General features: G+C 38.3%; 2 protein-coding genes across 6 annotated transcripts; both read right to left on the minus strand.

Moving 5' to 3' along the window:
- Positions 1-8,046: 8,046 nt before the first annotated feature.
- Positions 8,047-18,177, minus strand: LOC121799972 (1-phosphatidylinositol-3-phosphate 5-kinase FAB1B-like). 5 transcript variants are annotated; one of them, XM_042199509.1, is made up of 12 exons: positions 17,925-18,177; positions 16,684-17,372; positions 14,721-15,449; positions 13,978-14,131; positions 13,441-13,785; positions 11,836-12,714; positions 11,410-11,741; positions 10,972-11,095; positions 10,730-10,888; positions 9,060-10,526; positions 8,643-8,909; positions 8,047-8,571 (listed from the first exon to the last, which is right to left on the minus strand). In XM_042199509.1, the coding sequence occupies exons 2-12, from the start codon at positions 17,298-17,300 to the stop codon at positions 8,254-8,256; spliced, it is 5,391 nt and encodes a 1,796-aa protein (XP_042055443.1). In that variant the 5' UTR covers positions 17,301-17,372; positions 17,925-18,177; the 3' UTR covers positions 8,047-8,253. The 5 variants fall into 5 exon arrangements, with proteins under 5 accessions (XP_042055443.1, XP_042055442.1, XP_042055441.1 ...); XM_042199508.1 differs by having other exon boundaries at positions 17,807-18,177; XM_042199507.1 differs by having other exon boundaries at positions 17,734-18,177.
- Positions 18,178-23,790: 5,613 nt separating this feature from the next.
- Positions 23,791-27,196, minus strand: LOC121799974. Its single transcript, XM_042199513.1, has 5 exons — positions 26,969-27,196; positions 25,597-26,493; positions 25,139-25,339; positions 24,668-24,863; positions 23,791-24,174 (listed from the first exon to the last, which is right to left on the minus strand). The coding sequence occupies exons 2-5, from the start codon at positions 26,443-26,445 to the stop codon at positions 23,996-23,998; spliced, it is 1,425 nt and encodes a 474-aa protein (XP_042055447.1). The 5' UTR covers positions 26,446-26,493; positions 26,969-27,196; the 3' UTR covers positions 23,791-23,995.
- Between the last annotated feature and the right edge of the window lie 79 nt (positions 27,197-27,275).

Consider the following 27,275-nt stretch of genomic DNA (forward strand, 5'->3'; position numbering starts at 1 on the left):
TGATGATGATGATGATGACGACGATGACGATGAGGAGGAGGAGGAAGAGGCGGAAGAAGTTCAAAAAATGCCACCCCTACCACCACCCAGGAGTCGTCGTGGTCGTGGTCGTGGACACCCTCCTCAACCTCCTAAACCAATTGAAAGGTCTTTAACCTCAAACATCATGGTGAAACATTTCAAGAAGGTACGAGATAGTACCGATCCGGACACTTATAATGTGTATTGCAACTATTGCGAAAACGTATACACATTCCGAAAGGGTGGAGGATATGGTACATTTACCCGTCACATGGAGAAAACGCATCCGGTCGAGTTTGGTATCTCTCCAACCCAAACTCAACTCAACTTTCAACATGGAGTCGGGACCGGGAGTGGGACGGGTTCATCCCAAACATCAAGTATGTGTAGCAATACTCTTTTAAAATATGATCACAAAAATGCTCTTAATATGATGTGTAGATTTGTCGTGATGAAACATTTTCCGTTCAATGCTTTTGATAACGATGCGTTTGAGTCGAGTATGCGACAAGTTTATAATGCCGCTGCAAGAAAATTGAGTCAAACTTCTATGACTCGAGCTGTTGTTAGACAATGCATGGAAAAGAAGGCGCAATTAGGTACGTTTATAAAGGTGTTGGAAGCGGAAGCGTGTGTTCAAAACGGATCACATGAATTTGATCTATTTAGCAGATTATTTAAACAAAATCTATTCGCGTAATTATCACATGTATCATGCTCATAACTTGAATTGAAACATGCTTTAGCACATAAAATCCCTAAAACATGCTTACTACGGAATTAGCCAATTTACCTTGTTGATTCAATCAAGAATCGATGATGGCTTGCTCCGTCTCCACGTGAAGATCTTCAATACAAGATCTCGGATATTCTGACTGGTGTCCCGGACTATACGCTGATATTTGTGTGGGCAAATCTCACCAACGTACTAGGACTCGAATAATGGAAGACAAAACTCAGCTCACGGAGGAGGCACAAATTTCGAGCTCTCTCTTTAGAGGGGGACGAAAATTTTGATAATAAATTGTTATGTTTTCTGTCTCCTTTATTCTCCTATTTATATAAGTCACATATTGGGCCCAGTCATGGATCTAAGGAAGGATTTGGAACAAGCCTCACCCAATTAGCTTTTTACTAATTAAATTGAACCCACAATTTAATATAAACTTATATTGGAATATTACGAGCAGCCACTACTGAAGTAATATTGCACTGCCTTCCAAATCCGAAATTACAAGTATTCCGGGTTTCCTTTAATTGCATTTGATTCATTTCCCGCGCTTAAGATGGAAACATCCATTAATCAATTAATGTCTGCTATAGACTTAATTAATTAACATATTTCGAATTCCAAGAGTGGACTTAGCAAGAAACTATTATTTATTATTCATAGAGTAATCAAACTCCAACTAGCTAGGTTCCGAATAATAAAACCTCATTTCGAGCTCCTCTTGTGAATGTTATCAAACGAGACTCTCCTCGCGCACGTTTCAACATAATAGCAATCCTAGCACCTCTAGATAATGATCACCACTACCCAATATACCTGGATCGTTGGGTTACGAAAAACCCGCACCTTTGGTAAGTCAAAGTAGTGGATCCTCAATATCGTATGTTCAATGCTAACGTACATTGATTAAGAAATTAATTTTCAAGACCTCGTCTTTCAGTAGATAGCATAAAGACTCGTCTTGCTGTTAGATCCATTCAGTGCTATACCACACCAACGTCATCTTATTTCAATAAGGTTTAGAAATAATCGGACTGACATTGCAACCTTTCGCGATAGGTAGTCTAGGCCTATCTAGGTTGTGAAATTCTTATTTTTCTTTGTTTAAAACTGACCGTGTTACCTTAAATTGGACGATGCCCACAACCGGTCTACTAAAACAAAGACTTAGACTTTGTTACGTTTGCTCATACATTTAAATATGTAATAAACAACCATTAAATGTAAAACATAACACCATTATGACAAAAATAATCTGTTGCATTTATTGGAAAATAACCATTAGAGTTTTACAGTATCCAATCACTCGAAATGTGATTTCTAGTATACAAAACCCTAACAGTTTATTCATAAAGTTTCGATTTGCTCTGATATGTGGACTGATTGTTTTTGCAAAAATTCATATATGGGCATCACTGTGCATTTCGTTGATCACAGTTGGACTTTAAACAAACGTTTGATTGCATTTCTGGAATTTCCCGCACCACACACTGCACAAGCAATTGCTCAATTGATCATTTAAGTTTTGAATGAATTTCAATTGATCAATAAAAAATTTTCCATTGATAATGCAAGCGCTAACACTGCTAGTATAGATGAACTTATCAGTGCATGTTCTCCTGTTATTGATGGCAAATATCTTCATGTGCGATGTATTGCCCATATTTTGAATTTGTGTGTTCAAGATGCAATCGATTTGTGGCAAAAGTATGTTGATCCTATTAGAACTGTTGTTAAGTTGATTCATAACAAAGCTTCTATTGGTAGAGCTTGGAAGAAATATTGTCATAGCAAACAATGCTGGTACACCAATTTTCGTTTGGATGTTTCAACTCGTTGGAACTCGACGTACGATATGTTGGAGTCGACCTTGAACCACATTAAATATTTATGTGATTTTTTTAGAACTTGCCTGCATGTTCCTTCTGATTTGCTTTTGATACCCTTTTGTTGGGACCACAACATGGATTTGTTTCGATTATTCCAAGCTTTCAAAAATGCCACTGTTGAGTTATCCGGTGTTTATTATCCTACTTCTGTGCGCGTTTTGGAGCATTGCATGTATGTGTCAATTGGTTTTAAGACATGTGTGAAAAATACTCAATTCATAGAGTTGAAGGCTATTTTTTTTATATGATTGAAAAATAGTTAAAATATCTTGCGCGTATTCCAAATGTGTTTTTGATTGCAAAATGCTTGGATCCAAAGTGGAAGTTGCATGGTGTTCATAAAATTTTAGACATGTACTATGGTTGTTTGCACGATTTAGATTTTTCTCAACTTCGTGAAATGGGCTTGACAAGAGGAGAATGCTTCGAACTAAGTCTTCCGAATGTTTATGAAATCAAACTAAGGTTAGATAGTGCACTTCGTGCTCTCTACGCGGAATATGAAATGTGGTATAACATCACTCACCAGGTACGTGCTCCTCCTAGTCCTTCTACATTTGATTTTGGTGGCGGGAACTATAGCAATGTCATGATTGATCCAGACGTAGTATCACAATTGCAAGATCTATACGGTCCTACAACCAATAGGACTAGAGCTACTAGTGAGTTAGATATATATTTGGAATCACGCTCTATTTTTAAAGATGCAGGTCCTCCTACTCAACAAATTGACGTCCTTAATTGGTGGGGAACACATGACAAAGAGTTTTCGATACTCTCGATAATGGCTAAGGAGATTTTCGCCGTTCCCACTTCCACCGTCGCCGTTGAGCAAGCTTTTAGTGTCGGCGGTTGTGTCTTAGACGACAAAAGGAGCAATCTCTCTGCCAAAAACATGGAAGCCACTATGTTACTTGATGATTGAGCAAAGGCGGACATGAGAGCATAAGAGCCGGATTTCGACTTCCGTGTAGAGAGTGATGGTGAAGACTTTTCCACCGATGGCGATGACGAGGTCGGAAGCGAGGGCGCTCAATAATATCAATGACGGGGGGCGGTGAATGGCGAGCACGGCCGACCAAAAAGGTAAGTAAGGTAAGAGAACTACGTGAGCTTTGATTCCTCAATAAAATTGTGGATACGTAGGCAACTCAACTTAAGCTCAAGCCCCTTTTCAATTTTTTCCTTTTCCCCCCCATTTCATGTTTTTTTATTTATGTTCTGACGACACTTGTAAATTATATTACATTGTTGTATGTTGTATATGTATTGTAAATTGTAATGTATCGTTATCCGTTAAAACTCAAATTCAATAAAATTGATATGATTTTCACCTTATTCGTCTAATTTCAATTTAAATTATCCATTGTCTTGTTCCAATTTATTGTATAAGTCCAAATTTCAAATTATATAGAAAAAAAAACAAACCGCGAAAACCGCTGGTTTTCGAACCGGAACCGTGAAAACCGTCCGAAAACCGGCGGTTCGGAACCGGAATCGGATCCGTGAAATAGCCTCACGGTTCGGTTCCAGTTCCGCCTTTCTAAAAATCGGAACCGCCGATTTACGAACCGTGGGCGTGTTTAACTTGATATGAAAACACCCCTTCAAGTTCTTTCCAAAGTGTCGAAAATCCCTGAACCTCTCACTCTTCCGCTTAAAATTTTCGGATGCTCCGTCTATGTGCATGTTCTGAAACACGAACGAACAAAATTTTCCGCGTGCGCTGTGAAATGTGTCTTTCTTGGGTATGGGATTAATAAGAAAGGATATAGATGTTATGATCCGTCATCTAGGAAGATAATCACTACTATGAATTGCAACTTCCTTGAATGCGAGTATTTTTATCACACCCAACTTAGAGGTCAGGGGGGAGAGAGATGGAAATAGAAATGGCCTAGGAGAGATAAGTGGACCCCCAAGTTGGTTGGTGCCTCAATCAAGCAACTCCGAGGCGGAACCAACAGAACAAGCTAGCGCCACCACCGAGCAGGTCACGTCTACTGTAGATCCTCCTCAAGAAACCACGCTACAGTAGACGTGACCTGCTCGGCGGTGGCGCTAGCTTGTTCTGTTGGTTCCGCCTCGGAGTTGCTACAGTCCAATCCTCCTCCAGTGATATCTAAGGTAACTCCCGAACCTGAATCTGAAAGTACATCTGTTTCTACTGACAATCCTGGCACAGATGAAGTCACTGCCGTTGATGGAGACACTGGTCGATATATTCTTCCTCAACGCAGCACTCGAGGTATCCCACCTAAAAGATATAGTCCGGAAAAGATCGGGGCTAAGAGTAGATACTCAATAGCAAATCTTGCTAAAGCCAATCTCACATAAATGGCTAGGGCGTTCACAATAGCCTTGTATGAAGAAGAAGAAGAGATACCTCAAACAGCAGAAGAGGCTATGAGAATGCCTCATTAGAGGAAAGCGATGATGGTAGAAATGAAAGCCCTAATGAAAAGCGAGGCGTGGGATGTATGTACCAAACCAGAAGGTGTGTGAGCTGTAGGATGCAGGTGGGTCTTCACCATCAAAAGGAGACCAGATGGATCGATTGAAAGATACAAGGCACGGTTGGTAGCCAAGGGATACACTCAAACTTATGGGGTCGATTATGCCGAGACATTCTCCCCAGTTGCAAAATGAACACTATCCTAGTTCTATTCTCTATTGCATCCAACAAGGAGTGGCCCCTACACCAGTTTGATGTCACTAAAGCATTTCTACATGGTGAACTCTCAAAACCAATATACATGGAAGCTCCACCAGGTTTCTCTGAAGGCTTCAAAGATGGACAAGTGTGCAAACTCAAGAAGACGTTGTATGGGTTGAAACAGTCTCCGCGAGCATGGTTTGGGAGATTCACCGAAGTAATGAAGAAGTACGGGTATAAACAGAGCAACTCCGATCATACTCTATTTCTGAAAAGGAGGGAAGGAAAGATTACCTACCTGATCATCTATGTGGATGATATGATCCTCACTGGCGACGATGAGGAAGAAATCAAATTGTTGAGACAGAACCTGTTTTCAGAATTTCAGATGAAGGATCTTGGACTGCTGAAGTACTTTCTGGGAATAGAAGTATTGAGATCAAAGAAGGGAATCTTCATTAACCAGAAGAAGTATGTCCTCGACTTACTGGCAGAAACTGGAATGATAGATTGCAAGCTCGCAGATACTCCTATGGTGTAGAATCATGGGCTACAGATAGTAGAAGGAGCTGAACCTACTCATCGGAAAGTTAATTTACTTGTCCCATACGAGACCTGACATTGCATACGCAGTTGGAGTAGTGAGTCAGTTTATGCACAAACCCCAAGAAGCTCATTGAGAAGCAGCACTGCGGATCGTTCGATACCTAAAAGGAACTCTTGGACATGGAGTGATGTTTAAGAAGATGGTCATATGGACATATATGGATTCACAGATGTTGATTGGGCCGGAAACCCAAATGATCGGAAGTCAGCCGCAAGGTACTTCACATTTGTTGGTGGTAATTTGGTCACCTGGCGAAGTAAGAAACAAAAGGTGGTAGCTTTGTCGAGTCCAGAAGCAGAATTTTGAGGGATCAAGAGTGGATTGACTGAGATCCTGTGGTTAAAAAGGCTAATGACTGAGTTGGAATTGATGCCCTCCGGACCCTGCAAACTATTTTGTGATAACAAGGCAGCCATCAGCATATCTGAAAACCCAGTACAGCATGACCGGACAAAACATGTCGAAGTTGATCGACACTTCATCAAAGACAACATTGAAGCCAAGGTTGTGGAACTACCGTTTGTCCGATCAGAAGACCAGCTAGCTGATATTCTTACCAAAGCTGTGGACTCTAGAAGTTTCCATGAAGTATTGGGCAAGTTAAGTTTGGATGATCCCCTTACTTAACTTGAGGGAGAGTGTTGTAAAGAAATCAAGAGGGAAATCAAATCACAAGCAAATAATCAAGGAGATATGAAATTGATTGTGATTAGTAATTTACCATGTAATAAGGTAATTAGAATTAGGGTGAATCTTTACCTTATTTGTATAGTTTCGTTCCCTATATAGATGGTTGTAAACCATGAACAATTCAAGTTAAATAAAAATCAAAGCCTTTCAACAGATCTCCTCCTTGTTAAGCGAGGCCAAGTTATCAAGAACGACTTGAAGAAATGCCTCTCCCATATTACAATAATTAAAACTCAGATAAGGAATTCTTCTGAGAAAAGTTTTCAGAATACCAAATTTCAAGTATGAGGATGATAAACATGAGGGGATGCTATGAAATGTTAGGTAGAAAAGGCTCTATTATAAAAAACCAAGGAATCAGTTTTCCATTTGCAAATGAGATATGGTAATATAGCAATACTAAAACTAAAGATAGCAACAGAGTTGGAAGTAAGATACCATTACCTTTCAGAAGCAATAAAGACTTGAAGTTGCAGAGGAATGAAGAAGAGGGAGGAGCCTCAGAGTCAAGAAAGAGGAGTTCAAAAGTGTATAATCAAGAAACAATGAGTGATCACTCCAAGATCAGTCCGATCTCCTCCATAATAAGCGATCTAAGCCTATCAAGAATCACTGCCTCTTGTCATACTGCAATTGCAAAAAACTCTAATAAACAAAAGAGGGTAAAAAAGCTAAGAACTCATTTTGTATTTACAAATGATTTATGGTTATACTCAAAGCATGAAAACTAAAGAATATGTGAAAAAACAGACTTGGAAGTAAGGTGGCAAGCAATAATACCATTACATTGAAGCATAGAATGCGTATAGATGTGAATAAAGATTTGCAGTTAAAGATTTGAGGAAGACGAGCAGCCTTAGAATCAATACAGACAAGTTCATTTATGGTCAAAATCTACAAAACCACAAAATAGTATGCCCACAGCTTAGAGTCTTCTATAAAAAGGTTTATTAGGTAGTTCGTGGTTTTTTTGTTGGTCCATCATAATTTTAGAAGTTTTGAAAAATATTTTTATGAATGAGACTCTCTACGATACAAATTTGATGAAAAAGTAGATTAAGGAAATCAAATTATTAGCATTAATGCATGAGGAGTCTCTTATACCGAGCTAGGCCACATTAAATCCCATATCATTTATGTATACATCATATTATAAACTCTTCCCCATTCCCTTAAAATAAAAATTTTATACACATGAAATTAATTTTTACTGAACACATAAAAATGATTCTTTTATGCTTGTTAATGTTTCTTATTATGACAATCATCAATCTTACGAAGATATGTCTCGATTGAATTTTATATTCCAAGAGAGTGAATAAAATTTAATTTTGTTATTTACCAAAATAAATTTTTAGCTGAAGCCAGTTGTCAGGTATGTACAATTAATGCAATCTCTCGGAAATTCATAGATGTTTAAAAAGGGGAAAAGTATAGATGAACGAAATGAAAAGGCAGAAAACAATCATCTTATTAAGAAACAAAGAAAAGACTATTGTTCTGTCTTGACACACTGCATTTTACACTTGCTCCTTACACTGAGATTCTGAAAACTATATACATCCAAAAAAAGAAAAAAGAATGTGATGGGAAAAGAGCCTTTTTTTTCTGCATCAAGATCTACAAACAGGTACAGAATTGAAGCTCAATACCAAAAGTGTTATTGTATGATGACCTTATCTTGCGAGTTTTCTTCGCGCTGCGAACTGCTCGGGAGGATCGTTGAGGACAGCCACTGATCTGGAACCATTAGAAAATAAGCCGACATAGCCTTTCTAAACCTTTTCTTGTACTGTATTGGAGAAATTATAGTGGGAGAAGCATTTTTGGGGCCTCCAAGAATGCCTGATGCTTTCACCCATGTCTCCAGATGCTTGTCCCATGTGTATTGCCTCATGAAATCGATTATCCCAACCACCAGCTCGTGCTTTTCCTCGTCAACCCCAACAAGAAGCGAGTAGTCCATCACGTCTATTGACTGTACATACCATAAGATGTAAGAAGACAATAACACACATTTAATGTTTGGAAAAGCAATTTGAATCTTACAGCAAGAAATGCAGTATCGTTCCACACAGCTCTCTCTAGCAGACGTTTTGCCTTTGTTCCCAAGAAAATAGGTGAGGTTGGCATAGCCTCTATCAGATTCTGATCGAGCAAAACCTTATTGCTTCCACTTGAATCTGGATTGTATCTTGATCGAGCAGAACCTTTGAGGTCATACAGTCGTGTGATATTGCGTCTGTATAGAAGATTCTCCATCACCAAAACATCCATTCTTGTCTCTTTTCCTCCTTTCAAATGCTTCGAGGTGACCTTCATGCCAACATCCAACAAAGGATTAGCTAATCCAAGTTTGTAACAGAATTACTTACAGTAAGCATATAAGTAAAGACGATGGAGTTCTTCACTCAAAACAATATGACAATATGTAAGGTCTCATTCTGCATGTTTAAGAATTTATACCTGGTAAATGCCTAAGATCTTAGCCAGGCATGTCGGGCATCCAATGCTTATCGACTCAGACAAGTACTTGAAATAAGATGGTGCAAACTTTATAAATGACTCAAGCTCCGTCTTAGTCACTTGTTTGATTATAAATCTGTCATCCAAAGTTTTAGCAAAAAAGACATTGCTTTTACCACCCTGTGCACCCCACTTCTTACAGCGACCAACAGAGCGGACAAAATCCAACTCACTTGAACAGCAATCTTTCCTCAAGGCCTCAAACTGCTTAGCAAAATAACAAGTTACAGTATACTTCACCTTTCCTGGAGGACCGTCATCAGTGAAGGATATTCTTGAATGCATAGTACTTGGGTAAAGAAGAGAGTCCAAACCAGAGAAACTCCGAGAACCCGAGGATAAGATGCTTTCATCAGCAGAGCCAGGACCTTTCATGGCTTCTGAACTCGACTCATCGAAAGAACTAAATGAAAATATATTCATCGGATCTAGTAATGAAAATGAGGACGAGGACTGCAAATAGCTCTTCTGTTTATCTGGTTCTGCTGACATAAAGTTATGATACTCTGGTGACACCAGAGTATACGAAATGATGCTAGTAGGCTCATCATCATAAATCGGGACAACGATGTCACTATCAGCTGTAGGTAGCAGCAGCCGAGCACCACCGAGATGTACCAGTTCTCTAAATGAGGAGATATAAGCTGGATTATACTCAGCAATCTTGCCAAGCCTCTGCAAAGTAGTTGGAGTATTTTTGTTGAAGAGTGACCGATACAGAGCCAAAAAAGGTATACCCAGCCAACTCTTTGGATTTTCAATATCATTAGGTCCCTTTGCAGGCAATCCAAAACGTAAAGGATTAGTGGTTGAAAATGCACCAGAAGAGTCTTGTAGGAATGTGCTGGGAGTATTGGTCTTTCTGTCTTCAGAATATACAACTTCTGACTGCTGATTCCCTGTCCATGCAGTATCGAGATTATCCAATGTATTTTCCATCACTGGGAACTGCCCCTCTGATCGAGCCCTTCGCACAGTTTTATTACATTCTGGGATGTCTGACTGGTTACTCAAATTTCTGTCAGAAGACCGATAAAGGTTGGGATCCTCTTTATTTCTCGAGGGCTGATCTATATCCATTCCTTTATGAATCTCATCTGGACGGGTGATCCTGCTCTCTTCTCCCTCATTAGGCATTAAATAAGGCATCATATTAGCAAAAGAAGAATCTAAGCTGGTGAACCCTCTGCTGAACCTTGAAACCGTATCCACCTCTGACCGCTTCTCCCTCAGATTGGCAGGCTTCTCCTTCAGTGTACCAACTTTATATTTTGAAAGTTGCATCAACCGCTGGTCCCAGACATAAGCATGAAAAACAAGCTGTCGTTTTATTCTGTTGATCTCAAGAATGTCCATATCTGGCTGACCATGTTTGACTTCCTTTTTTAGCACATACCACAATGATTCCTATACAAAAGTTCATTGTTCAGGAATACAAAACGAAAGTTTATCTAATTTTTAGCAAGACAGATGTCACAATGTTTCTTCTGGATGCAAAGACACTACCAGTGTACCAGTTAGTTAACTGATATGAATTTAAGAATCAAACCTAGGGAATTAATTGTTAAACAAACTTAATGCATAACTAAAAGGCATGTGCAAAGAATAACCTCAAATTCTTTTATTTCCTTCTGAAGCATCAACTCCAGCTCGGTAATCAGTTTTCTACATTCATCGGTTTTTTCGCCAGAATCATCCTGTATTCTGTCTGAAATATGATGCAGCACATCCTGAACCTCGGTGATAAAGACATATGCCATGCTGCTGACCTATAGTTGTATCAAATCCAGTTATGAAACTGCAAATCAGAGAAACCAGAAAAAGAATAAGCATATTCTCCATATTATCATACCTCCTCAAAGTCTTTCTGTATCCACTCCTCCTTGTAATAGTTGAATTCAAGCATTGATGGTGGAAGATAAACAGAATGGACATTGATGGGAGCATACCGAAAACATGCAACCATCCTCCCAAACCTGCATATAAGACAACTATTCAATAAGGTTGATGCACCGATCAAGACAAATTAAGTTCATGAGAAGAAAGCACCATTTGAATATGTATATGTTGATTATGTTCCTCACGTAATGATAAAAGAAGTGATATCCGACATTCTAACTACACTGCCCTAAAATCCCACCACCCCCAGCAGTCCAGCACAAAACAAAATATGAAGTCAGATTCAAAGAGAAAACTCCCTTTAGTAGACATGAGAAGCACATACGGACTTACAATTGAAAGGATTTTGAAAAACGTAATCATCTATGAGACTTATCAGCAGAAAGCATACCCATAAAACCGAAGACAATCTCTATGAAGGGAATGGCCACAGCTAGCAACTCTGCTTGCAGCAGCATGGTTTGAAAAGCTGAGTTCCAAAAATTTTCCAAAAGATAAACCCCAGGCAGCATCTGACATTACAACTCTTTTTGTAGCAGGAGGAAAACCGTTGGATCGTGGACATCGTAAACAACGATGCCACATCCATATCTTTCCTTCCTTCTCGCCTGGCAAAAGGGATTCTTGAAGTTTTTTCACAGAGATGGTAAGGCTGCCTTGTTGATGAGTGTAGCAATGAACATGAGCTTCTGAAGGCATTTCACATGAACTACATCGTGAGCCCTGCCAGACAATATATAGACCAGGATCTAAGATGATCTTCAAAGAGATGCAGCAATATTAGTGTACACAGACACATGAATAAAACATAGTGTACCTGATCAAACAAATGGTCTCGAAGAAACCGACCCAAAGGTTTATCAAAATTCCCATAGTATTTAATTCGGAAGAGATGAGCACGCTCACATACAATTCCCTTCAGCACACATCTTGTTGAAAGAGAGACCAAAATGCTCTGATGATCGGATGGTGAGGGAGGAAATTCATCTCTTAGTGTTTCCAACTCCCCAGAGTGGTCCTTTCCATGCTGCCCCGAGAGTACTGACTCAGATTTGTGACCCATGTTCAAAGGAAGTCTATTTGCATCACCCGGCGAAAAATTAAAACCCTGTCCTAGAGCCTCATCCTCAAATAAATGTTCAGAGTTTAAAGTATAATTTCTCTCCAGATTAGTCAATTGTTTAGCATCAAAGTATCCATTAGCATCATCCAGACTATTTCCTTCCATAGAATAAGGACTATCAGAGAGCTGCTCCCACTGAGAACCTGATAAGTCAGCACCAGACGCGATGTTATCCACATTTCTAATTCTAGATTCAGCATTTGGAATTTGAGCAGTGGAACCTTTAGAAAAAATAGGCTCTGCTACAGACACTGAAACTACTGGAGACCGTCTGCTGTCCAGAGACAGGTCATTTCTAGATTGAACTGCATTAGTGGGCTGCTGTTGTGCTTGAGGTTTTTCAGTGTAAGGAGAACTATAGCCAGGAATCATAGAGATGGACCTATCAACGCTAGAGGGCTTATCTGGCAGGGCCACTTTTATTGGAGATTTCAAAGGGAGTTCCGGCAGAGAAGCACCTTCATCAGCAAGAAATGAGGTCTCGAGTGCTAAATGATAAGCAGCAAATACACCATAATGAACTACATGTTTGACCCTCTTTAGTTCATCCCCACTAGCACCCTTGAGCAGAATCTGACTCCCAAAATGAAATAAAATTAATACTCAACTGAAAAAGTGGCTCAAATTTTATAAATCAATAAGTTGTTTGCAGATTACATATATACTAATCCAAGGTTCCAAACACCAGAATTCTTAATATATTAAGAAAAAATAAAAGGAAAAAGACAATAGTGACTACCAATAGGCAATAGTGACTAAACTCTCTCCTCACACTCTCCCCAACGCAAACATAGACTTGTGTGTGTGTGAGAGAGTGCGTGTGAAATCTGGCAGGAAAATTAGAGATGACAAGCAAACAATTGTTGTAAGTCAACAAATGACAATATAGAAGATGGTGCATAACCATTGATACAGCATTCGGAATCTGGTTAAACATGTCGCGTAAAAAGTTAACTCTATTTCTGATTATATAACAATCATTATTTCTTCTTAAGGGCAGTAAGCGTAATATACTATTTGAATTCACGTTAACCAGGAGTAAACAAATTTTATATGTTTAAATTTAATCCAAATATTGTGGCTACCATCTCTCACAATCTAGATTTTTAAAGCTACATTTGGATAAGTTGTCGAGGATATTAACAGAGAGAATTGCTCATTTGGCACTCCAATGCTCACAATATCCATACACTAGCTAAATGTTAACACCTTTTGGGCCATTATCTCCGTCAACATTATTATACATAAAAGATTTTACAATAACATGGGTTTGCAATACACTAAAGTCATGTAACTTACAGTGCATCCCAATGGGCGTGGGCAACCTTCAAAAAACATCAGTGTCTTTGTTAACTTTTTTCCACCTTGCCCAGCAGAACCAAGATTCTCAATAAACTTCTCTACACGAAATGAGTCGCAATATCCAAGTTTAGGGGTAGAAAGACTGTCAATTGAAGGAACAATCTGTGCCCCACTGCAGCGAGCTATGCGCTCTAAAAGTGGTCTTTTGATGTTAAGAACCAAGGATATGTTCTTTGCAAGAAGATATTCTTGTGCATATCTAGATACCGATTTTTCTACCAAAAGAACGTTTGGGTGGTGGGCATCAATTTTGGCTACAGCCATTTTCAAATGGTCCATTTCCTGCAGTAGCACAAGACAAAGGCAAAAGGCTAATAAATTTGGTAGACAAATAGTAGAGAAGTTAATAGCATGGTTTCCTAGTAGTAAAGGAGATTATTTCTTATCCATGAACAAAACAAAGAAAAATAGTTTCAGGGGCATTATAATGTAATGACAATATTTAATTCTACAGAGTTTAGTTATAGTCACAACCTGCTGCAGTAAAGTATCAAAACTTGATAAGTGATTAGCAACCCGCTGGTACTCCAGGGCACCCCCAAGCAGTAGAAGTCGTGCTTTATCAATTTTTGAACTCATCCTCCGATGAGCCACATTTTTCTTGCAAACAATCCCTTTGATCACCGAACTTGTGAGGAAAGAGGTAACAACTTCATCAGCATCATCAGAAACAAAACAGAATACAATGTGCATGACTTAAATAAGGAATGTAGGATCCAATTCCAAATTTTCTTGACCTAGAGAGTTAGATATTTCCTTTCTACAATCTATTATCCAAGCATTTCCATTTTCTTAATTTTAAGAGTTGCATATTTTCTTAGTTTACTAAATTTGTATATTCAGAAATTCTTGAAAAACAGTTAGCACACAACAAAAAAACTAAGTAAAAGGGTGTTAAAGTAATGTTCATTACAATACAGTACTCACTAAAATCATGTCCCCCGATACATTAACAACCTAATGAAAGTTGTCTAAGAGAAAAATCATATGACGGTGTACTCTAACCGTCTAACGGCATCAACACCTCGAATATGAGAGGAAGGGGGTAATCATGAGGATATCTAGCAAGCATTTACATTACATGAAAATAGAAATCAGTGGAAACTGTAAAGTTATGTGTGGATCATAAAACAAAGTGATATATTTTCATTAATTAAGTTGACCAAGGATGTCATTCCTAAATAAATTGACATAGAAAACTAAAGTAAATAAAATACCTCTCACTGCGATTCCCACAAGCTATGCACTTGACTTTTACATATCCTCCAGGATCCATTCCTCCACCCCGACTTGTATCTGGCTTTAGAAGAGTAGCAGCTTCCCAGCACAAATGTGTAATAATGTCCAACCAACTCTCATAGTCTGAAGCAGGAAAGTTCTCAGCCTGCAAAAGTTGGGATATAAGAGATGTGAAATGCCCATCAACTACTCTTTTCATTGCTCTCCGGTGTTCCTCGTTTGATCTATCCCTATTTCGAAGTTCCCCAACTACAAAGCTGCTTGACCGTAGGTAACCCCATTCTCCTGTGGCATCCTCGCCAGGATCATCATCGTCATCATCAGATACAAAGACTTCCCTCTCGTCCTCTTCATCTTCAGGCTCTGGAGGAAGCCAGATAAGACCATTATTCTCATAATCCACAGCTTCAACATCTGCATCATCCATCGCATGTGGAGGAGCTAATCCAAATTGGACATCATTATTTTGTGTATCTGCTTCTGTCCTTGTTTTATAGTCCAATGATCCTTGTGTCTCTAAATTCTCAGGCACCAGAGCTGAATTATAATCTGGGTGAGTACTTTCCTCATTCGACTCTTCTTCGCAAGGCCCATAGCTATGATCAATCTGACAGTAGCTGTTGGTTCCATAGCCCATGTCAGGGCTTACTATATTTATTTCGGAGTGTGGTTCATGAATAGGGTAGTCATCATCCTCATCATCACTCCTGGGATCGCCAATAGCATAACGAACAAAACATGAGTTCCAATAAACCAACTAAATAAAAGTACAAAACTTGTAAATGAATCAATGAAGTAGGCAACCAATACACTTCCTAATCGTTGTAACATTTTACAAATAAAAGTTTTCTGTATATAGAAAATTAACTCTATGGACATGACTGAACTGCACCAAATGTCATGACCGAATAAATTGTAAATTGAAGACACACCACAAAGCTAGTAGTTTAAGCACCAATTCCAGAACAACAATTCCCTCTGTGAATTGAATTAATCAACCCGAGCTTGACAGGGACTGTTGGGTTGATATGGTAAAAGATTCCCAATGTATTCCAAAGAAGCCAATTTCTGCAGCCACTTGATGGAACATCCAAGAAAGAATCTTGAAATCACTAGTGTGGTTATATCCCAAATGGGTCTCAAAAGATTTAACTTATTTTATATGATCATCTCCAGATTATAATTTTAAGAATGTTGTGCCAAACCCCAAAGACACCAAGTTGGCCAACATATAACTTGTGGGTGGAACAGTAACTGGATTGTCATTTGTCCACCTTTCTTAAACTTCACTATCATTATCCTTTTAGATACTGGAAATGTAATGATTAAATTACGGATAGCACTGAAAATTCCATCCACTGTTTGCTTTCTCAATAGAATGACAGTTATAATAGTAAGGGCTTTGGAAATTCACTTTAAGATCATTTATAAATTTCTGGGAAGTGAAAACAGATAACATGCAGGTTTACATTCAACCAACTATGCAGAAACACCTTCAACTCCATGCTCAATTTCTCAGGCTCGATATAATGAACTGCAAATGTCAAGAAAAAAGTTCCACCCTTAGGGAAAAACTTCTCTTCCAGAAAATATTATGCAAGAGTGGGCACACAAATCCTCATCGAGGACTTGGATAAAGCTCATAAGTCAGTCCTAAGATACTTCACTCAAAAAAAAAATTGCCATTTATAAATGCAAACACCTATAACATGCCACCAGGAACGTCAATGAACCATGAGGTTTGTGCATCTTAACTCGATTTAATGCTTATGACAAACCGAACTCGTGTAAGAAAATGAAGGCAAAAGGTAATAAAAAATTAGCAGTAGCATAAAATAGAATATAATCGAGGTGCAGTAAGAGAATCTTTTGGGAAAAAAAAAAGTAATTCCATGTTATCATTATGCCATGTAAATAAGGAGGGGGAATTTCTGGAATTACCTGCTGCATGATCCCAACTGGTGGCCAAATGGATCCATAGAATCAATATAATCTAGTTTTTCAGGGCTTCTTGCCTGGTCTTGCTTTGGTGACTTTGAATCCATCCCTGCAGAAGAATGAGGACTTCGACTAACAGCGCATGAAACATGTTGAAAAGGCCCTGTTGAGAATTCAGTAGAACCAGCACTACTGCCACTGTTACAGGTGCAGCAACTAGATTGACTGCTCACCAAGCTCGATGATGATGGAGATGGAGTGAGCCCAGGACTCGACTGCACCACGTTACTGCCAGTAGCAACCTGTTGCTTCCATTGCTTGAAGCAGTAATTACAAACTTTAATCCTATCCCTATCTTCCCGCCCACTCTTGGGCTCATCAGGGAGTGCGGGCACAGTGTTTAAGGTGCACCTTCCACAGAAAACCCGTCCACACAGCCGACAGTGATGCTTGCGATTGAAAACAGTAAATGCAGAATCACACTCGTAGCACACCCTGCAGCTTTCATCGGGCATCCAGAAATCTCTCGATATATTTCCAGATTCCCCCTTCATTGGAATCCATGATCTCAATACGTCAACAATCTCAGACAATTTGTTATTCTCCGTAGTACTGTCCATGAACGCATATAAACATCAAACCTCATGGTTATGAATCAATCATCAGCCACTGCCAGGCTACCTATAGAACTCCTAAAACACCATAAAAGGAAGACAAAAAAATAAAAATAGAAACCACAAATCAAGAATTAAAAAGCACAGCAATTACCAGGACATCAGAAACAACCTCTAGCGCAAACAAATCCGATTAAAAACCACACACAACCAACGCATAGATCGAAAAAGCAAACAATATCACACAACTTCTTCAGTAATTCCAGCTGCCAAATCGTACTCGAGACTAGACTAGGCAGAAAAACAATAAATGCAAGCGGGCCACAAGCAAAAAATCAACAAATTTTCCAATTACAGCAGAGGCTGCTCTCATTTACGAACTTCAAATAATCACTAACTCCGCTATTTATTCAAATTGAATCAGAGAAAAGGGAGATACCTTATTCCGAATGGTTACGGAACTTAGGCAAACTCAATAAAGTATACATCTGCAACGTTGCTTACATATTCACCTCAACAAATCCAGCGCAACTGATCCCAGTGCCGCATGTGACCCATTGCTTAAATACGCGCCTACCTAATCCAATCACAACCACAATAGAAACCGAAAAACATTCATAAAATGGTAACCTGGAAGGACTTTTGAGCAGGAAATATATGCATAATTTGTGGCTGAGGAGCGTCGGAAAGCTCCGAAATGAAGAAAAAAGGTAGTAACTCTTTTATGCTGTGGCAAATGGCGGATTATGCAGGGGTGGCTGGAATTAATGGAGAAGGAAAAACTAGAAAAATTAATGGAAATTACGAGAGCGATGGAGAGAGAGAGAGAGAGGGGTAAGTGGGAGGGTCACGAAAATGGTATGAGCGGAGATGGCGACGCAGCTCATGACTCTCACACACAAACACACACTAATTTTCACACCAAGTAAATACTTCCAATTCCATCCAAATAGTAAAACTTACTACTAACCGAAAACTTACCATCTTTACTTACCATTCGGAACTTGCGTAGTCGAACACAATGAATAAGATCGGGTGTGAATCCGTGGTGGTGACAATAAATTGAACCACAACTCCTAGGAGCCGAATTTTCATACTGTGGAATTGATGACAATTTCAAAAACCGAATTTAATGAAATTTTGCAGTCTTTATGAGTGTTTGTGTTGGAGTCGATCGACCACACGCCCGGCCTAAAACTACCACTATCTAACTGTATAATGATTAAAGGTATTTTATACAACTCGTAGTTCAGTTTAACTCGATTAATTTACTTGTTTTCGTGAATTAAACTATCCTAGATAGAAATTAAATGTTATCAAATGTTAGTGTGTTGATTTGCAAGTATAATTGAACCGTGTTTTCATATCTATATGTACTTGGAATTCACATATTTGACTCCAATCTACACTATTTATTTCCTAAAAATGAGAATTTGGTGATGATATGAGTTCTGATACAAGCGGGTGAACATATGATAATTGATAATGGCAAAATAAGACTATTTTTTTATTGAAGGAATTATAAAAGAGTATTATTATCTAAATATTTGAAGCCACGGAATATATGTAATTGATGGAATATAGATTTGAGGTCTATATAAATTCATGTACATATAGTTATTTTTGTACTTCGTAGACTTTCATTTGTATATAACACTAGGTTCTAAATAGTAGTTTCATATTAGTATATTACTAATTGTCAATTGAAGCCTTCAACATATATTTGTGGCCGTTTTATTTGAGTGTCTAAACGCCAAACCTTTTTTTTGTCTAAATGCCATACTTGCCATGTAGATTCGTTACAAGTAATTTTAATACAATTGTGTCCACTAATTGAAAAGAAAGACAAAGTATTGTTAGATCGTGTGACGTCATTAAGGGCTGCCAAATATTGCTAAAATTTATGAATTTAAAGAATAGTATACGTAGAAAATGGCAAGATTTTATCAAAATTATGAATAATTATTCATAGAAAATAATTCATATTTTCATTATATCGAAATGAATAAAAACTATATGTAATTATTAAGTAATCCTCATAAATTGAAATAATCAGGGATACTATAAGAAAAACACAAATTTTAATTGGATCAAATTAGTCCCCTTTGTAGTCAATAAGATTCAAAATACTTATTCATAGTTCAAAACACGACAATATAAGTTACAACATCCACAATGGCGGATGTCCGCCGGACGTCAGATCGGCGTGCCAAACGTCCGCAATGGACGTCCGCCATTAGGCAGCATACATACGGATACGGATGTCCGCTACGGACACCGGAGTTCCGCGACTTTCCGGGACGTCCGTTGGGACGTTTGTCATTGCGTTGACACGATGGACGTCCCGGCAGACGTCCCGATTTTTTTATTATTTTTTTGGATGTCCTTGGGGATGTCCGTCATTGTGTAGTGGGATGTCCTTATGATGTGGCAGTGCAGTGGGATGTCCTTATGACATGACAGGAGGTGTTTTGGGAAGTCCGTCGGGATGTCCGCCGGGACATCCGTCCCATCGTGGATGCCCGGCTACAACACAAATAAGAACGACTCCTATATACTATTGATTATTTTAAAATAAACTCGAGAGCACCCTCAAATCAATTAATACTTAAATTGTCAACCACTAATCCAAATATATTTTCTAAAACTATAGATTAAGATACTTTACAAGCATCATTGCATATAGTCTTTGGAAATTAGACGAGTTTGTTTAATGATACCACGATTTTACTATTACACAAATAAAAACGATGTATTTGTTTGGTTGTTTTTTTCTCCCATTTTGTGCCTCCATAATCTTAATTTATTGATGTGTTGAACTAGGAATGCTAATTTATAAATAAAACTTTAGGTACAACATACTATGATTTACTGCAAGTTATTGAACTACATCAAAAAGAAAATCCAATTTTCAGATTTACATTTTAAAAAATTAAATTCAAAATATCTCTAAAATTAATATGTAGAAGTTGAAGGGCCGACACATCGCATAAAATTAGTTAGCAAGTGCATGATCAATGATAGCATGATATAAAATAATAAATGAGTCAAAAATCAAGACCTCAATGATTAGAAGCAAATAACTCTACGTGTTGTTATTATCAGATGACTAAGCAAATATTACTATTAAATTGCATGCACATAAATAGACAGTAATGAAATTCTGATCGAATCCAGCTCGATCGCATATATAACTAGCAACTCCACATTAATAAATAGTACTATTGTCTTTCACTTTCATTTATAGAGCATCCTCATCTGTGCTCTTGCCAACGAGTACGGATGTGGGCTCAGACCCACTTTTACTCACTGCTCTTAGGCAAGAGCACAATACCCACATCCGTATTCTTTCGCAAGGACAAGCACAAGGGTCTCACCATTCTATTATTTAATTTAAATAAAAACATTACCACAAAATTAAAATGCATTAAAAATATCCGGAATACTATTACAAATTACAAAAAAATTAAAAATTACTTAATTAAAATCCTAAAAATTTAAAAATACATAAATAAAATCCTAAAAATTAAAAATTACATAATTAAATTCATAAAATTAAAAAAATCCACTACTCGTGGTCGAATTTCGCCCAAATGTGTTTGATTAGGTCTTCTTGTAGCTCAATGTGGACTCGGGTATCGCGCATTGTGTTCCTTGTTTCGATCCTCTCGCCCACCGTCGTATGCACACCTCAGCGTGGGGGAAACCTCGCGGTTGAGCTTCTGGCTTCATCCTCGTCGTAAAAGCTAGCCGTCATCGGTCTTTCGTCAGCTATAATCATGTTGTGCAAGATAATACATGTGTACATGATGCCGGCGATATTTTTCACGTACCACAGTCGAGACGGGGCCTTCACAATGTTGAATCGGGCTTGAAGGACCCCAAAAGCTCTTTCGACGTCTTTCCGAGCGGACTCTTGACGTTGCGCAAAAAGAACCCGTCTCGGGTCTTGCGGGTAACTGAGCATCTTCACGAAAGTCGACCACCTTGGGTAGATACCATCGGCGAGATAGTAACACATGTGGTATGCATTTCCGTTGACGGTGAAGTCGATCGCCGGTGCTACACCATTCAAAACATCATTGAAGAGTGATGAAGAATAGAGCACATTCAAGTCGTTGTTGGATCCGGCAATACCAAAATATGCATGTCATATCCATAGGTGGTAGTCGATGACCGCTTCAAGGATAAGTGTTGGGCCGCCGCCTTTGTGGCCGCTTAAGTGTTGCCCCCTCCAAGCAGTCGGGCAATTCTTCCACCTCCAATGCATGCAGTCAATGCTGCCAAGCATATCGGGAAAACCATGGACTGTTTCGTGAAGACGAAGCAACCGTTGGCAATCATCGGTGGTAGGTGCCCGAAGGATTTCCTCACCGAAAGTTGAACGAACGCCGTCGCAAAAATTTTTAAGGCAAAAGATTCCAGTTAACTCACCGACATGCAAATACTCGTCGAATAGGTCAGCCGTTTGCCCAGTAGCAAGTTGTCGGATGGCACACGTACACTTCTGCAACGCCGAGAGACTTTGCCGACCGGTTGCGTCTGTACTTGTTTGAAAGTATTCAACACGGGCGGATAATGTGTTGACAATACGCATAAACAAGCGTTTTGACATGCGAAAACGATGCCGAAAATAATCTTCCGGAAACCGCGGTTGGTCGGAAAAATAGTCGGCAACGAGCCTTTCGTTGGCTCCCTCCCGGTCACAATGGATGTAGCAGCAAGTTGATCTAGTTGGTTGAGGAGGAGGGTCGGGGGTTTTCGCGGTGACATAGGCTTCATAGGCGGCACGATATTGTTCATAGTATTCTTGTTCTTCGCGCTCCGCTTCCGCAATGAGATTGGTGAAATCCATTTGAGAGGGTTTGAGTGAGAGAGGAAGATGTAGACAAGTTGTATGAAAAAAACATGAATGAGAGATGAATGGGAGATGATTTGATGTGAAAAATGGATGATAAATGTGTGTATTATTTTCAGAAAATCAAAAAAATCAAAAAAATTCCAGAAAAACGGTAAAAAAACGGCCATATTTTTGGGAATCTGAAAAAATATATTTTTTAATTTTTGGTATTATTTTCGATTTTTTAAAAAAATGAATTTCCAACGGAAATGCTGTTGGCCAATCAGAACGCGCCACGTCAGCTGCTCGCTGACACGGACGTGCTCGATGCATCGAGCAGCGCCGCGCCAGCGGCGAGAGCGCAGTGGCGGGCAGCGGGTGTCGTGCCGCTGGCACGGACGGATGCCGTCCTTCAACCGCGGCGGATGCTCTTATTTTATTACTATTTTTATAATCCATTCAACAAATTGATTGCACTTTTGTCGTATATTAATTTGGATAAATATTGAATTTTTCCCAATCATTTTAGTTTTCTAACGAAAATATGCCACCTAAGCTAATTACAAAAAAAATTTTGATATTTTTTTCCATTTTGTAAATAATTCGATAATTTTTTTTACAGTCAGGGCATTGTTTGTTGAAATTAATAACCAATTAGACAAAATTGAATATTTATCCTACTAATTTAATACTCATGTTCCTTTCAGCTAATATCCATCTGAAAAGGACTACAGCTACCTAATACTACTACATATATTCTAATATACTCCATTATTTTATATAAGAAGACAAACTAAATTATACTACTCCTATAAACGATCTCATTTATTATAAAATTCGACCAAGTTCAATTGTCTAAATAAAGCAACTTTATTTAGATAAAAGTTGGCATCAGCATCTCAACTCAAATGTATGTGAATACCATACCTCTTAAACAGCTTAATTTGCCTGTTCGGACTTATTCATGTTAAAATTAAAACTGGCTGCTCTTATTATTGCCAATGTTACCTATTGTTAGAGTTATATTCAAATTTGTTGTTTTAATTAGATTAAAGGTTACTTTGCTATAAATCAAAGAGCTATTATTTAATTATTGTTGTGTCAATAATTTAAAAAATTGTTGTAAATATATAGAACTTCATCTATTCAAGGGAGGTTTCGGAAAACTCTAAAATCCTAACTAGCTTCTAATCCTTATCGTAATAAGTAATTAACATGTACTCCATAAACCAAGGAATCACTCAATATCAATCTAGAGAAGTCATATTATTATATGGAAGACACCAGAAAAGAAGAAAATGCCATTTATTTTTGCATTATTGAGAAATAGACAGATTGTAGTTTCCGAAGGAATGCCACCTTTTTCAGGTAACAACAAATCTGGCATTGGGCCTCAAATAGAAACAAATTATAAGGCAAAAAGCAAATAAATAATAGATCCCCAATATTAGTATTTTATATAATGTATTGTGATCCATACCAAAAAGCAGATAGATCTCGTGTCTCTGTTTAGTCCCACATTATGTAGCTTGATATATTTTGCTTTTCCATGTGAATGTTGACGATACTTTTGTAAAGATTTACTTATATTTATTTATCAATATAAGTATTGTAACTATACAATGATCCTAACCATATATTTGATTGGAATATTGATTGATATAAATAGACACAATAGATATCTTTCATATATATTTCAGGAGGAGAGTAGTACTAGAAATATGTGACTAGTAACATAAACCAATTTATGTACAAGTTTATAAGCATTTAAAATGCAGATGAACAAAATATAAGCATCTGATATGTACATGTCACCAGCAATACTATACTGTAAGCGAACTGGCCCGGACAAGGACTAGCTTCACAGCTTAGAGTAAAGGTCTCTGAGAGCAGCATACAGTGGCTCTGCAGCCTTTGGCCTATCCACACTTCCAAGAAGGATATCAGCTGTGGTTAGGTATGGATCGCCGTAAAATTGAAGGTTTGCGTCCATTCTTGTCGCAACGGCGTTCCCCTCGAGAGAGACCCCCACAAATGCACCTGAGACATTCCCATCCAAGTATATGGTGAGCTATTCATATGTACAATTCTTAACATATCGATATTGGCAAAAGTGTCAATGCTTTAACATTTTGTTATTTGGGGTTCTAATCTTGGGATACAATCAAATTTTATGATCAGTGTTCAAAGAGTCGAACAAGTCTCTAATATCATGTTATATTCAAGATATTGCATCAATTTTATGGTCACTAAACTAGTAAATATTAATATGCTGACGCCTGACAACATCATGCACCCGTTCATTCATACCACAAATGGAGTTCAGTCTTTCAACTGAGTGTGAAATGCAAATTTTAAAAAAAAATTGATGAATGCAGTCTGAAATTCTTTCGAGTAAGGCAAACGGTGGTTAGTTCGAAGGAACAAGGTGAAAATAACCCTTTAAAGGTGTGCATAACGTTAGGGGGCTTTGCACCTCGTGAACGTTTTAACCATTAGCTACCATTCAGGTAGACATACCAAGAGATCATACCTTTACTACAACTGTAAGTATAGCACATGCCGGACCCTTTATCTCCAGCTCGTAGATCTGCCTCAACAACTCTTCCAATTGGTCCAGCAGCAGCACTGCAACCAGCACCAAGAGAAAAATGCATGCGACTGCAAAATGTTTTCACAGCTTTTGTGTTGTGAAGCACAATTATGAAATCCATGAGTTCACCTCCGACCTGTGAATAACAAACAAAGTTTCAGGCTCAAATATACAGCCTTTTTGGAGGAAAACACTAGTCTGTGTTAGAGACTGAGAATACATACAAACAATTTAAATTCCAAAGAGAATGGGAATATAGAGAGCTCTCATCAAAATAAAATCACAGATATAAAAGTTTAACTAAACTCACTGAGAATTGATTCTAGTTCCTTGTTACACGTAAATTAATTTATATAATTCATAAAAGAAAGTATGCAACATATATACAGATCCTGAGGGCTACAAGCATACCTGTGCACCCCATCCCAAACCAGCAGAGAGAATGGCAGATGGTGCCGACCATGACCCATCTGATCGCCGGGCAACAACCAAGCCAGTCCCAAGTTTATAAGAAAGTAACACACCAGCTTTAGCAACTGTTAAGATTGCCAATCCTCTTGCTCCTTTCAAAACAGCCGCAGGGATGGACTTCTCAGGGTTCAACCTAGCCACCTGTTCATTAGATGATTTGAGTTTCACCATCTACAGATGATAGAATTTTCATTTAATGAGGAAAAACTTTTCACTCATCAACAATGGCTAAAGTTCGATGAAAAGCTTTATCAACCAAAAGTCATGAGACTCAACCAAGAACACAGTCAACATACTATTTCAGTATTTCTTAAGATCGAATAGTAAGATAAGAAACAAGAACAGGCCAACATTATTCTTAGAAATTTAAAGAGCATTTAAGTGAATAACACTTGAACCTGCGAAAAGTTCCTCAGCGTATTGGTTGACTTGTATATTTCATGCTCCATGGACAACCCCACAGGAAGATTTAACCATCCTCTCGAGCAAGTCCAATCCATCACATCATGCTTTGCAACCTGGGAAGCATTGCTGATAGTATTGATCAATACAACTTGCAATGGATCAAGCCTATCATAACAAGTGTCACACACCCTCTGCGGGTTCCTTTCCCTAAACTTGGCAGGTAACAAACACCTCCCTTTTGAGCACACCCTACAAAAGATGCCTCCACACAAGCGACAATGGTGTCTACCACGGGTCAAAGCTGTAAAGGGAGCAGTGCACTGCATGCAAACTGTTGTCGAGCTGTCCGGAAGCCATTCTGGTGGTTCAGCCTCCAGGACATCTTTGTAAGCATTATAGTTGAAAGCATTCTGCTCAAGAAGTGGGGGAGCACTCGGAATGTAAACTGAAGAATGCAAGACTGTTTCTCCATCCTTTGCAGATCCAAGGAATGATACATTAGAACTTGGCAACTGAGGGAGACTTCTTACAGCTGAATGACCTTTATTTCGTCCAGTAAGAATGGCAAATATCCCACCCATAACATTTTTCAAGTTCACCTCAGGTGGGCCATTTCTTGACACTGGTGGATACTGATCCTCGCCCGAGTCATAACCTCGATCCATAAAATCATCAGAATCAAGCGGATATGGATATGACACTTTCTGATTCAACACCTCCGCATTCTGGCCTTCTTGAGGAGGCCAGGGAGTGTCATCAAAATCATCTACATAAGAAAACTTGGTATTCGCCTTTTCCATATTAGACCGGGACGCATATGAAACTTTCCCTTCTGAAGCCATGAATTATGCCCCAAGGTAAACAGACAATAACGACACAGGAAGTGACACCTGAAAAAAAATATAAGGGTTAAGGTGAAGGCAAATTATACAGAAAAAAAAGCAAATTTAGAATTACTATAATCTAGCCTATTCTCAGACTATAAAGGAGAAATAGCTAAAGGAAAACAGATGAACATCATCGTATTAACCAAACAAAACAAATTAGAAGTTAGCTAACTGTTGGAAGCGCAATCTGAAATAAAAGGATATAAAGATGCATGTAAACAATCATCAGATGTTCTAGGTATATCAACAGAATAAGCTACAAAATCACCATAATTCCGAAAAACAACCAAAGTCAAAAACTGAAAAAGAAATTGCACATAAATAATAGTAAAGTTCATAACTTGCAACCAAATCCACCTAAATTGAAAGTTTAGAAAGGCTCAATGGAAACTAACAATATGCATAAGGAAGCAACTAATACCACACCACGTATACGATCAAGTCGATAATAAAAAAACCAGAAACAGATGTTACTTACAGAGATGAATTTTGGGACCCTTGAAATTCAAGGTTAAGGCGATGAATATATAATGGATTGGAACAGTAAAATTCCGCTCAAATAAAAGAACTGGGATTTAATTGATGATTAAAAAGAGAATCCGAAAAGATTGAACGAACCCTAATTATAAGGATTTGGCAATTTGGGGGTTTGGGTTTTGATGTTTGCGTTTGTGAAGAAGAATAGTATATGATTCTCAAGAAAACATTTATTTATTTATTTCGGCAAATGCCTTAAATAGACACGTCATTTGTTTCATTTTTTCACTTTCTTTTTTTTACATTCC

This window comes from Salvia splendens, chromosome 4, assembly GCF_004379255.2.
Source record: "Salvia splendens isolate huo1 chromosome 4, SspV2, whole genome shotgun sequence".
NCBI lineage: Eukaryota > Viridiplantae > Streptophyta > Magnoliopsida > Lamiales > Lamiaceae > Salvia > Salvia splendens.

What these genes read in the sequence shown, in the direction of transcription:
- LOC121799974 (XM_042199513.1), bottom strand. Translation starts at nt 26,445, where the DNA reads ATGGCTTCAGAAGGGAAAGTTTCATATGCGTCCCGGTCTAATATGGAA. An exon ending in CGCTGAGGAACTTTTCGCAG is followed by an intron (nt 25,340 to 25,596) that starts GTTCAAGTGTTA and finishes TCTAATGAACAG; the next exon opens with GTGGCTAGGTTGAACCCTGA. An exon ending in TACTTACAGTTGTAGTAAAG is followed by an intron (nt 24,175 to 24,667) that starts GTATGATCTCTT and finishes GGAATGTCTCAG; the next exon opens with GTGCATTTGTGGGGGTCTCT.
- LOC121799972 (XM_042199509.1), bottom strand. Translation starts at nt 17,300, where the DNA reads ATGGACAGTACTACGGAGAATAACAAATTGTCTGAGATTGTTGACGTA. An exon ending in AGATCTTAGGCATTTACCAG is followed by an intron (nt 8,910 to 9,059) that starts GTATAAATTCTT and finishes GTTGGCATGAAG; the next exon opens with GTCACCTCGAAGCATTTGAA. An exon ending in ACGATACTGCATTTCTTGCT is followed by an intron (nt 8,572 to 8,642) that starts GTAAGATTCAAA and finishes TGGTATGTACAG; the next exon opens with TCAATAGACGTGATGGACTA.